Source organism: Schistocerca nitens, chromosome 2 (assembly GCF_023898315.1).
Source record: "Schistocerca nitens isolate TAMUIC-IGC-003100 chromosome 2, iqSchNite1.1, whole genome shotgun sequence".
Classification (NCBI taxonomy): Eukaryota; Metazoa; Arthropoda; class Insecta; order Orthoptera; family Acrididae; genus Schistocerca; species Schistocerca nitens.
Window position 1 is genome coordinate 490584719 of NC_064615.1, and position 13160 is coordinate 490597878.

Consider the following 13160-nt stretch of genomic DNA (forward strand, 5'->3'; position numbering starts at 1 on the left):
GAGGAATCAGACATATCTGAAATTAAAACCCTCTATCACCAGTCAGCAAATGAAGGAAGGGCGTGTTTGTTCATGACAATGGTTTTGGAGACAGAATACATCAGCCATGTATGAATTCATAAAACACAGTTTAAAAAATTTTGCTGTCAGTGTATCTGTCAGAGCTGCCCGCACCAATAGCAAAAAAACTGTAATCATGGTCAGCAACTTCAAGCACGACAACTGAAAAAAAAGTAACAAAAATGATTTGAGTCATTGTTTTTAGGACACTTCATTCTCAACATGATTCTCATCTATGCTACCAACGCAGTTAGGAAACTGCCATCATTCCATGAAGCCTTATCTCAGTTTTCTTCCATATTTCTTATGTTGGTTGTCATAAATACAGTGGTTGTAAAACTTTGTTCAGTTTGTCGTCAGAACTGTGACTTACTGCACAGCAGCTGACAATCGCAATGAGCACAGCTCAATAACTGGATCGCTGCATCCTGCCTGTGCTCTGTTGGAGAACAGCCAACCACAGTGGGTAACAGTGCATTCCTACCATGCAGGTAGCCCATACTTTGTTTGACTGAGCCTTTCATGTGAGTAGTTGCCAGGCTAACCATGCACTCCTCCCAGATCAACCCAAACTTCCATGTGCCACAGTGTCCATGTCCCATCCTCACATACACACATATTCTTACAATTCCTGTGCAGGGAGAGGGAGTGGTATTCCCATCACTTTGCCTTGCTGTGGCATGAACATGAACACTACAACAAATGGAAGTTTGGGTCACTCCAGGAAGTGTGCACGGAGAGCCACAGTCATTAAGGCAACCACTTGCATTAAGCAGGAAACCTGGTTTCAAGTTCCAACTGGCACAAATTTTCATCTGTCACTACCCATTTGTACAGCTGGTGTATAATCATATTCACAATTTGCGAATACATTTTGTTAATTTAATATGGCAATAGATTGTTGACATATCCTGTAAACTGACTCATTTCACATAATTCCAATAAAAGAATCATTCAAATGATCTATGGAACATGTAACTAACCAACTAATTAACTAGCATGCATGTCTGGAGGACCTTGTATTAGACTACAGACACAGAAATCCAGACATTGCCAAGCTTTTTTTCATGCCACACCAAGGAAAAACATTGAGAATAATAATGTCTCTCCCTGTGCAGGAATCACAGGAATAGGTGGTAGCATGAGATGTGGACACAGTGACATATGGAAGTCTGGATTGGTCTGCGAGCATGCACGCACAGCCAAAGTGGTTACAATGACCGCATGCACTTAGCAAGAAATCGGGAATCGAGCCGCGGTCTGGTGCAAATTTTCATCTGTCACTAATCAATTGCACAGCTGGTCATAAACGTATTCACAATACATTTCATTAGTCTATTAGATGTACACTTACATATCCCTTCCTTCCTTCAGCATAAAAACATTTTATAGCAGATGTGGTGGTGTGTTCACACTAATGAAAAATTAGTTACAAAGCATTGGAAAACAGAAAAAGGAAAGGAAAACAGACAACAAATTGGTTAACTCTCAGAATTACAATACATATCTGAAAAATCACTCTTTAAACTGAGTGAATACTTCTGTCGTTTTATTATGTGTGCTATTATGATTCAAGTTAGCCATACAATAAAATAAACTTAAAGTAGTGATGGCATTCCTCTTCTACTAAACGTAACTAATAAATTTGTAACATATACATACCATCTGATTCTGAGACATTTCCTGACCATTTATGGGTTTTAAACACATGTACCTCTAGAATTGTCATGTCACCCACAAATTCAAAATCTATTACTCCTACATGTTCCAAATCTAGTGCTGTCAATCCACTTTCTTCTTGCAATTCTCTGAAATTTTGAAAAGGTATCAAATCACCAAACAATCTGGTAAACCAGAAAGTACTAGCAGTGTCTCTATTGATATTACAGGGTCTCCCCTGATGAGAACTTGTAATTGTCTTCCACAAAACAAGCCACCACACCATTCCACCAAATGTAATGAAAGTTTTACATTAGACACAAGTTGATTAGTACGAGGGCGGTTCAGAAAGTAACCTCCGATTGGTCACAGTGCGGGTTGTGGGGGGAGTAGCGACGCCATCTGTGCGTTCACTCACTCAACAGGTCAGTCGGCATCAAGCCGTGGTCGAGTGAACGTCGTACCTGCACTAGTTTAGTTTTTGTGGCAGTTTGAAATGTGTGCTGCAATAGAAAACCCCGCCAAATGTGAAGTGCGTGCTGTCATAAGGTTTTTTACAGCCAAAGGATATTCTGCAGCAGCTATTCATCGTGAGCTTTGTGCCGTGTACGGACCAAGAGTTATGAGTGAAGGAGTTGTCCGTGAATGGGTACGTTTATTTAAAAGTGGACGAGAAAACGTTCATGATGAAGAGAGGAGTGGTAGACCATCATTGGTGACTGACGAACTCGTTCAGACAGTTGATGCAAAAGTTCGTGAAAATCGACGTTTCTCAATGTCGGAGTTGTCTACTGGTTTTCCACAGATTTCTAAGACTCTCTTGTACGAGATAGTGACAGCAAGATTGGGTTACCGTAAGTTCTGTGCACGATGGGTGCCCAAAATTCTTACCGACCACCACAAAACTCAAAGAATGGCCTCTGCATTAGACTTTCTGTCACATTATGAGGACGAAGGAGAACCATTGTTAAACAGAATCGTGACCGGTGACGAAACCTGGATTAAGTACGTGAACCCTGAAACAAAAGAACAATCAAAGATGTGGGCACATTCAAATTCGCCTACCAAACCAAGAAAAGCCTCGCAAGATTTTTCTGCCAGAAAACTGATGGCAACGGTGTTTTGGGATGCCAAAGGGGTGTTGTTGGTTGAATTCATGGAACGTGGTACGACCATTAATCAAGACGTGTACTGTGAAACAATAAAAAAGTTACGACGGGCTATACAGAACAAACGCCATGGTATGCTGACTTCCGGTATCGTTTTTTTGCACGATAACGCCCGTCCTCACTCTGCTCGCAGAACAACGGCCCTTCTTGAGTCCTTCAAGTGGGACGTTATCAACCATCCACCTTACAGCCCAGACCTGGCGCCAAGTGATTATCACCTCTTCATGCATTTGAAGAAATGGCTCGGGTCACAGCGGTTTGATGACGATGAAGAGCTCAAAGATGCGGTCACAGGCTGGCTCCAGGCACAAGCGGGTGATTTTTATGCAGAAGGAATTTCAAAGCTTGTGAAGAGATACGATAAGTGCCTCAATCGCTATGGAGACTATGTAGAAAAATAGTGCAAAGATGTAGTTGTAAGATGTATATATTAAAATATTTTTATTTAACTTGGTGTATTTTTTTAAATCAACCGGAGGTTACTTTCTGAACGTCCCTCGTATATTTTCAGTGTAAGGCTAGTTTTGCTCTCTAACAGTCATATGCAACAGCTTGTTCTATCATCCATCAAAAGGGTACACTGGTGAATAAAAATATTACTATCTTTTTGACCTGAATTAATCAGTAAAGCTTTAATTTGACCAAAAGTAACAGGGTATCTATTAATGGACATTAATAAGGGGTGTGACCTCCCCTTGCCTCTATGATAGCTTGAACTCTGCTGGAGACACCTTTAATGAGGTACGTGTATGAATGACTGCCGATTCCTTCTCCAGAGCTGAAACCATAGAAGTTAGTAATGGTAGCAGCAAAGTTGACATGCTAACTCATCCTGAAGTCGTTCCACTGTCTTCAGGTCAGAACTCTGGATACGCAAATGTTATTATCCATAAATCATTGCCCCATTGATGCAGATAAATGACAGGGTGCATTGTTACGCTGATACAAACAACTGTCACCTCCAAACAGTTTCTCTATTATATGCAGTACATACTGCTGTAAAATGAGTTCATATTCTTCTGCATTTAGCATTTTTCTAAGAACAATAACAAGATCTTATCCTGATTATGCCAAATGCCCCCAAACCATAGCATCACCTTTGCCTAATCTATACTCTTCTGTTGGACTGTGTAGTGGATCATAAATGGTAAAAAGCTTTGACTCAGGTGCGGCGAATAATTAATGCCGAGAGTAGTATAAACTGCCTGCAAGAATTGGACATTCCAAGCTACAGACGTATCTCTCTGGGATAAGTAACCAAAGATGTATATTTGAGGACTCTGTGTGAAGTGATTACAGAGATCGGATGTGTATTACGTTGGAGAGATTTTGCTATTGTTTTGCGACGCTATTAAGCTCCATTGTGAATGTTTAGTTAGTCGATGGCACAAGAAACAAATGCAAGAAAATAACACACATTCAAGGTGTGTATTTTTCATTTTTTAAAAGAGCTGACAAACATTCTTCAGATATCACGTGACATACGATTGATCGGAGGTGCAGTGTGGAATGATACTGCAAGCCTGCATCTTTTCACGGTCAATATTCTTTGAAAGAATATCTCAGAAGCAATAAAGTTTTTGTTGATAAAAAAGTTACACACATCAATCCATACACATCATATAACAATCATATAACATAGCACCTAGTTGTGCCGAACAATCTTCGTAGCGAAATAAACATTTTACAGATTTCAGGTGGAGCAGTTCCGACATGGAGTATCAGTGAGATCGACACTGCAGGACATAATATCTAGCTCTCCCGAGGTATTCAAAACCAAAGACTTATATTCTTTAGCTTTTAAAAGACTATATATATAATAGAAAGAAACATTCCACATGGGAAAAACATATTAAAAAACAAAGATGCTGTGACTTACCAAACGAGAAAGCGCTGGTAGATACACACAATAAAAAACACACAAACACACACACAAATTTCAAGCTTTCGCAACCCACAGTTGCTTCATCAGGAAAGAGGGAAAGACGAAAGGATGTGGGTTTTAAGGGAGAGGGTAAGGAGTCATTCCAATCCTGGGAGCGGAAAGACTTACCTTAGGGGGGAAAAGGGACAGGTATACACTAGCACACACACACATATCCATCCGCACATATGCAGACACAGGCAGAAATATGTAAAGGCAAAGAGATTGGGCAGAGATGTCAGTCGAGGCGGAAGTACAGAGGCAAAGATGTTGTTGAGTGACAAGTGATGTACGAGGGACGACAACTTGAAATTAGCAGAGGTTGAGGCCTGGTGGGTAACGGGAAGAGAGGATATATTGAAGGGCAAGTTCCCATCTCTGGAGTTTTGATAGATTGGTGTCAGTGGGAAGTATCCAGGTAACCCTGACGGTGTAACACTGTGCCAAGATATGCTGGCCATGCACCAAGGCATGTTTAGCCATAGGGTGATCCTCATTATCAACAAACACTGTCTGCCTGTGTCCGTTCATGCGAATGGACAGTTTGCTGCTGGTCATTCCCACATAGAAGGCTTCAAAGTGTAGGCATGTCAGTTGGTAAATCACATGGGTGCTTTCACACGTGGCTCTGCCTTTGATCATGTACACCTTCCACGTTACAGGACTGGAGTATGTGGTGGTGAGAGGGTGCATGGGACAGGTTTTACACCGGGGACGGTTACAAGGGTAGGAGCCAGAGGGTAGGGAAGGTGGTTTGGGGATTTCATAGGGATGAACCAAGAGGTTACGAAGGTTAGGTGGACGGCGGAAAGACACTCTTGGTGGAGTAGGGAGGATTTCATGAAGGATGGATCTCATTTCAGGGCAGGATTTGAGGAAGTCGTATCCCTGCTGGAGAGCCACATTCAGAGTCTGATCCAGTCCCGGAAAGTATCCTGTCAAAAGTGGGGCACTTTTGTGGTTCTTCTGTGGGAGGTTCTGGGTTTGAGGGGATGAGGAAGTGGCTCTAGCTATTTGGTTCTGTACCAGGTCGGGAGGGTAGTTGCGGGATGCGAAAGTTGTTTTCAGGCTCCTGCTACACCACTGTACACATATCACCTTGAATGATGGTATTATTTAGCGTCACTTTTTGGCCCAACTACATCTACATCCATACTCCGCAAGCCACCTAAAGGTGTGTGGCGAAGGGTACTATGAGTACCTCTATCGGTTCTCCCTTCTATTCCAGTCTCGTATTGTTCATGGAAAGAAGAATTGTCGGTATGCCTCTGTGTGGGCTCTAATCTCTCTGATTTTATCCTCATGGTCTCTTCGCGAGATATACGTAGGAGGGAGCAATATACCGCTTGACTCCTCGGTGAAGGTATGTTCTCGAAACTTCAACAAAAGCCCGTACTGAGCTGCTGAGCGTCTCTCCTGCAGAGTCTTCCACTGGAGTTTATCTATCATCTCCGTAACGCTTTCGCGATTACTAAATGATCCTGTAACAAAGTGCGCTGCTCTCCGTTGGATCTTCTCTATCTCTTCTATCAACCCTATCTGGTATGGATCCCACACTGCTGAGCAGTATTCAAGCAGTGGGCGAACAAGCGTACTGTAACCTACTTCCTTTGTTTTCGGATTGCATTTCCTTAGGATTCTTCCAATGAATCTCAGTCTAGCATCTGCTTTACCAACAATCAACTTTAAATGATCATTCCATTTTAAATCACTCCTAATGCGTTCTCCCAGATAATTTATGGAATTAACTGCTTCCAGTTGCTGACCAGCTATATTGTAGCTAAATGATAAGGGATCTTTCTTTCTATGTATTCGCAGCACATTACACTTGTCTACATTGAGATTCAATTGCCATTCCCTGCACCATGCGTCAATTCGCTGCAGATCCTCCTGCATTTCAGTACAATGCATGGCAAATTCTCTTAGCTACTCTTCTACGTATGTTATCAAAAATCACATTCCTACTCATTTTAACTATGCACTTATTTATTCCATAATGTCCATATTCTGATTAATGTAGCAAACCAATAAACCTACATACTGAGATGGAAATCATGGTTCCCATTCTCCAACACCTAATTTCTATCTTTGGAACAGTACATTCCCATAGATGTGTAGCGACCGCTACTCACGTCAACTGCTGTGCCCGCACACATTAGTTCCGTTTGCGCCTTCCATAGATACATTTGTGTTGTGAATTCAGTGACTGCACGGCAACAAATGAATGGCATAAACTGCCAAGTTTGAATCTGCCACCTGGAGCGCTGAATAATGTTGTTGCCTACTCATTAGAGTTAAAACTTTTGTTTTTAAGTTTATTCTGTTCCTTGGTTACTGTTTTGTTGTTTACAAGTTACCTATGGCAACTGTGCTTCTTTTTCTGTAATACCAAGTAATAAACCATTCAAGTATATTCTCAGCACATGTTTGAATATTTATTAAATACGGGTAGCTCTACATGACGAAAATATACCCCATCAGATGCAATAATACTGAGCAACAACTGGGCACTGAGGGTTTTCAAGGTAGTTTTTCGTCAGTCTCAAATTATCACCTTGATTCTATTCACTTCTCATACTTTTACATACTTTTCTTAATGCGCCTTCCTCTTATTTGTTCCATGAACATAAGCATATGAACTACATTTCAATCAGTATTTAGGTCTCTTGGGAACTGACAAGTCTGAGCTTCTCTTTAGTCCATTTGCTACCACATTTTCTTCCCTCTGGATGCAATAATGCAATGCACCTTGTGTGCCTCTACTTACATATTCTCAAGAACATGAGGAACTTATGATCAATGTAAACACCATCTCTACACTTGTGCTCCCCTGTTACCAGTAATAACTGTTACTAGTGTAATATTTTTTGCTCAACTTCACACTGTCTATCAAAACTTCATTACCATCATAGATAAATGAACCTATTTATTCTTTTTTCCCCACTATACTGCCAGTTATTGTGTCTCAGTCAGTGGTTTCACATACAGTGTACTTACAACTTTCTGATTTATCAGTTTTTTCCAGCCCATTATTCACCATTTGTCAAGAAGTTCTGAGACTGATTTTATTCCTACCCTATAACCAATGTAAGACAGTAACTACAGTGGCAGCTTGAATGAACAACTGCAAAAAGCTGATGTGCATTCGACAAGTCATTTGTGAGCAGGCAGTGTTAAGCAGTGGACGCGCAACCGTAGTGTGTCAACACTGTCATGTCACAAATCACAATGGAGCAATGAACTGAACATCTCTAACTCGTGAGTTCAAGACATTCTCCAGTATGTTTTGAAGAAGAGAAAAGTGTATGTGAAATTTGTCTCACAAATCTTGACACACAAATGAACAACAAGGAAGTGTGGACACCTGCTATGACTTGACTGAGATTAAAAATGTGATGAATTCTTTTCGGAAAAAATTTTCATGGGTAACGAGACCTGGTATTATCAGTAAGAACCTATCACAAAACAACAAAGTGCACAATGGATCTCTGATGGTTCACCAAAAGACTGAAGAAGGTGCATCTAGTTTCACATGGCATAAACATTCTGTGTGATGTACTCAAGTGGGGAGGGATTATGTAGAAGTGTTAAAACCACCATCTTCCCTCCACTATATTTTTTATTAATGAAGTCTCAAAACTTTTTGGATTGACAAGGTATATGACTTCTTAACTTCTCTACTGACCCTAGCCTCTAGGTTTACGGCATTTTCTACTTTGTCTATAGGATTGATTCTTGGTGGGCCCATATTAGCTATTTCCCCAGCTTTTATGCTAGCGTATGCTTACTTCCAACCTTATTTACACCTGTGTCTTTTAAGTCAGTGACAAGTTTTCCTTTGTCCTTGTGTCAGCATGGCTTTTCATATTCTTGAATGTTTGCACTTTTCTAACCTCAACTCACCTTAGACGTGCACACCTTCATGGTTGGTCAATCGCCTCCTGACACCCTAGAGGAACAGTGTGGTGTAATCTTCCTCAGCCCCATCCACAATACCCTCTTTTCCATTTGTGTACCTCCAAGTGTTGCACATTTAGTTATCACACTGCCTGTTTCCCTGTGCCAGTCTCTTACCGTGTTAATGCTGCACCTCAGTTACTTGCTCAAAATACTCGATAAACCTATCAGTCTTATCCCTAGGTGCCGAAACTATTCATTTATACCATGGCAACTTATTTTCAAGACCCACAATTTATAAGTTCAGATTTCACTTTTTGTCTAAACGCTTGGACACCCATTTGTATGCAAAACTCTTTTGCAGAGTGTTGTCCTGGATTAAACTTTGCTCCTATTCAGAAATCTTGCACAAAATTGTTTTGTTTGTTAGTAGACTAATATTCATTCAAAAACTCTGTTTTAAATTCCACAAGAGTACTGCACTTCAACAAAACCTTGGCTGATCCTTGTAATGCACCTCCAGCTAAACGTCTGCAAATAAATGAAATTCTCTCATGTTCTGACCACACTCGTGGCAATAAATATTTGAAGACTATTGGAGTTCTGTCAAAGGAATGGCTTGCTGGTTGGGAACTCTTGGTTCAGGAAAAGGGAGAGCCATAAAATTACCTGGTACAGTCAAGACTTAAAGAGAAAGTTGATAGTTGACTACTTCCTGTATGATAGTGAGATGAATAGGACCATCATTGACATTAAGGTATTACGATCAGAGGCCTTGGATAGCGACCACCATTTGCTGGTAATGAACCTGAGAGGGACTAAGGATAATAAAGGGACAGAAAACCAGGAAAGACGTATAAGGGTATGGAAGTTGAAGGAGGAAGAAAGCAGGCTACAGTACCTACAAGTAGTAAAGAAAAGCATCCCAAAGGATGAACCAAAAATGGTAGAAGAGGAATGGGGTAGATTCAAGGGAACATTGATATGTGCGGAGGAAGCAATATGTGGGAGGACAAGCAACAAAAAGAGATAGAAAGAAACACCCTGGTGGAATGATAAAACAAAGGATATAGTACAAATGAAGAATAGAGCCTTTAGAGTATGGTTCAAGAGGAGAACAGTAGAGACAAGGGAAGAGTATCAGGCAAGACAGAAAGAAGCAAAAAGAGTTGTGGCGGAATAAAGAAGAAAGTGGATGGAACAGTGGACCAGAATGATGGAGGAAGATAGTGAAGGTTCAAAAAAGGTGTTATAAGGTATGATTAAAAGTAGGAGGAAGAACGGTACGACAGATTATGCTTGAATAGTGAACAAAAGTGGACAAGTTGTAGAGAATAAGGGGGGACTCAAGAAGATGTGGAAGGAGTATTTTGAAGAACTCCTGAATCCGAATGGGGACCTGGATGAGGAGGAACAAACAGAGGAGAAAATAAGGAGGAACAGCAAATAAAAAAAGACCTTACACGAGGAGAAGTGTAAGAGGCTATGAGCAAGATAAAGGGAGGGAAGTCACCAGGTCTGGATGAGCTAAGTGTAGAGATGGTGAGAGCAGCAGGAGAGTTGGGGATACAATGGCTATATCGAGTAATGAAAATTAAGTGGAGACAGAAAATGATCCCAGAAGACTGAAAAAACCGAATAATGGTCCCTATGTATAAGAAGGGAAATAGAAAAATAGAAAAGAGTGCAATAACTATTTGGGGAGGGGGGGGATAACATTGATAAGTCATTGTGCAAAGATTTTTGAGAAAATTTTGGAAGCACAAATTTGGGCAAAATTAAGAAGGAAGAATGAGGGAAGAGCAACATGGCTTCAGAACAGGAAGGTCCACAGTGGGTCTAATTTTGATGTATGACAACTACAGGAACAGTGCTATGAATATGAAATAGATCTACTAATGACCTTCATGGACATTGAACAAGCATATGATAGTGTACATAGAAGCAAAGTGTGGAAAGCCCTGGAGAACAGAGGAATAGCAAAACAGATTATCTGGAGGATAAGGGAAATGTACCATCGAAGTGTGAGCTGTGTGAAAGTGGGAGGAGAGAGATCAGCCTGGATTGAACTGAAGAATGGCTTGAGACAGTGAAGTGTACTTTCACCATTACTCTTCATTGTAGTGATGGAGGATATAATGAGTACAGTAGCACAAGTAATTGGTGAAAGGAAAATGAAAGCTATGGTGTTTGCAGATGATCTGATGATTTGGGGGAATAACGAGGAGGAATTACAAGAGCAGTTGGACATATGGGAATGAACAGTACAAGAATATGGGATGAAATTAAGTATAAGTAAGAGTGAGATGATTATCACAACAAGAAAGAAGGAGAGAGGAACGACTGGAATAACAACTAGTGAGGAATGATATTGAGGAGAGGGAGAGTTTCAAGTACTAGGAAGCCTGATACAGGAAGATGGAAAAAAGACAGAGAAATAAATGAGTGGGGGAGAAAAGCAGAAGCATTTCAGAAGAGTGTCAGAAGCCTGCTATGGAGCAAGGATATACCCCAAATCAGTAAAAAGGTTATATAACGGTCATACGTTCATACTATGTTCCAATCTTGACATATGCATCAGAAACCTGGGTTATGGAAGGAAGAGAGAAAAGCAAAGTACAAGCTAGTGAGATGAAATTCTTGAGAAACAGTATTGGAGTGACAAAGATAGACAGGTTAAGAAATGAGAGGATCAGAGAGTTAATGAAGGTGGAACCATTACAGGAGGAGATAAAGAAATCAAGGCTGAGATGGTATGGACACGTTAAGAGAATGGAGGAGAAGAGGATACCCAGGATGATACACGAGATGAAACTGAAACGAAAGAGACAAAGAGGAAGACCAAGAGACAGATGGCTGAAAGGAGTAGAGGAATGTGTCCAGAAGACTGGACCACAGTGAATACAGAGAGATGGTGGCAAGACAGAAGACGATGGAGAGGCCTATGTTCCATGCAGACCAGGCCAGAGGCTGGAAACTGTCCAAGATGATGATGAACCAGCCACCAACCAGCACTCCTCTGATCATCCAGTGACATCCTGGTATCAACCACGTCCTTCACCAGGGCTTTGACTACCTCTCACCATGCCCTGACAAGAAAGATACCCATACCAAAATCCTACCCACATCACCCAAATTAGTGTTCCACTGCCCCTCCCAACCTACAGAATATCCTTGTACATCCCTATTCCAATCCTGATTCCAATCCTGCACTCCATTGTCCCATACACCACCCCAACACCTTCTACTGCACCATACTATACTCCATTCACCATACAAATAAACCTCATGTAAACATTACACTATGTATTCTTCTGCATTTTCTGGAATCTCAATGGATTTTGTTCATGTGGAGCAGAAGCCATGCTGTCTCAAGTACAGTAATGTACAATAATGAGGATATGTTTTATGCCGTGCGTTAGGTGTTCATCAACTCAGCAATCAATACGGGTCAACAGCTTTACCGGCACCTTTAACTTTGGCCAGGCAAGTGATCCAACTAACCAGCAGTGATGTGAACCGTTGCACTAAAGATATAAAAAGAGATGAGCAGAGAACAATATAGCTCTGAATATTTAGTTTTCTTAGGTGATTTGACGGAAAACATAACATGCTCTCGATCTTAGCTAACATAGTATTTTAATTAAAAACAAGAGTGATGAAAATTCATGACTTTAACAAAGGTAATTTTTCTGCATGAGCTACGTGCAGCATAAAAGTGCTCTGCTGGGATTTCACCGTGTAGTTAAAAATTGCAGCCACCGAAGGAATTACAGTCAGTCGTCCGGTAATCTCTGAACTCGTTCCGTATTGGACTCAGAGGAATACATTTCAGTACTGCTACGTTGATAACGAGGCAATCAGTAACAGAATGCCAAGCCACCAAAAAAAAAAAAAAAAAAAAAAAAAAATCTACATTTCTTCCTTTTATGACATGCTGTTCTGCATTTCACCATCATTCGGCTTTGACATATCACAAAGCTTCATGCTTTCATTCCAGTACATTTGACAGCTTAAATGATGATGATATTTCTCATGGCAAATGCCTTAACTTGGCTACAGATCAGTTCTACTGGATTCAGGCCGCAGTGTTAAGGTCACAACTGTTGAAATGCAGCATTTGTACAATGTGCTCAACACAGTGAAAATTATTGTTTTCCATGTCTCCAGGACACTTATCACTCTGGCTTGTGTCAGACCGCATCTGTCCTACAAAACAATGGGCAGATAAATGTAAATGTCATGTGCCTAGGGCCTCCCGTCAGGTACACCGTTCGCCGGGTGCAAGTCTTTCGATTGGACGCCACTTCAGCGACTTGCATGTCGATGGGGATGAAATGATGATGAGGACAACGTAACACCCAGTGCCTGATTGGAGAAAATCTCTGACTCAGCCGGGAAACAAACCCGGGCCCTTCGGATTGACATTCTTTCGTGCTGACCACTCAGCT

At 41.0% G+C, this 13160-nt stretch overlaps 1 protein-coding gene across 1 annotated transcript in view; it reads right to left on the reverse strand.

Moving 5' to 3' along the window:
* Positions 1-13160, reverse strand: part of LOC126236436 (oxidized purine nucleoside triphosphate hydrolase-like) — a 95558-nt gene that overhangs the window by 39576 nt on the left and 42822 nt on the right. The window contains exon 3 of the mRNA XM_049945739.1: positions 1723-1868. Within this exon, the coding sequence (XP_049801696.1) occupies positions 1723-1868 (146 nt within the window). The remainder of the gene's footprint in view (positions 1-1722; positions 1869-13160) is intronic.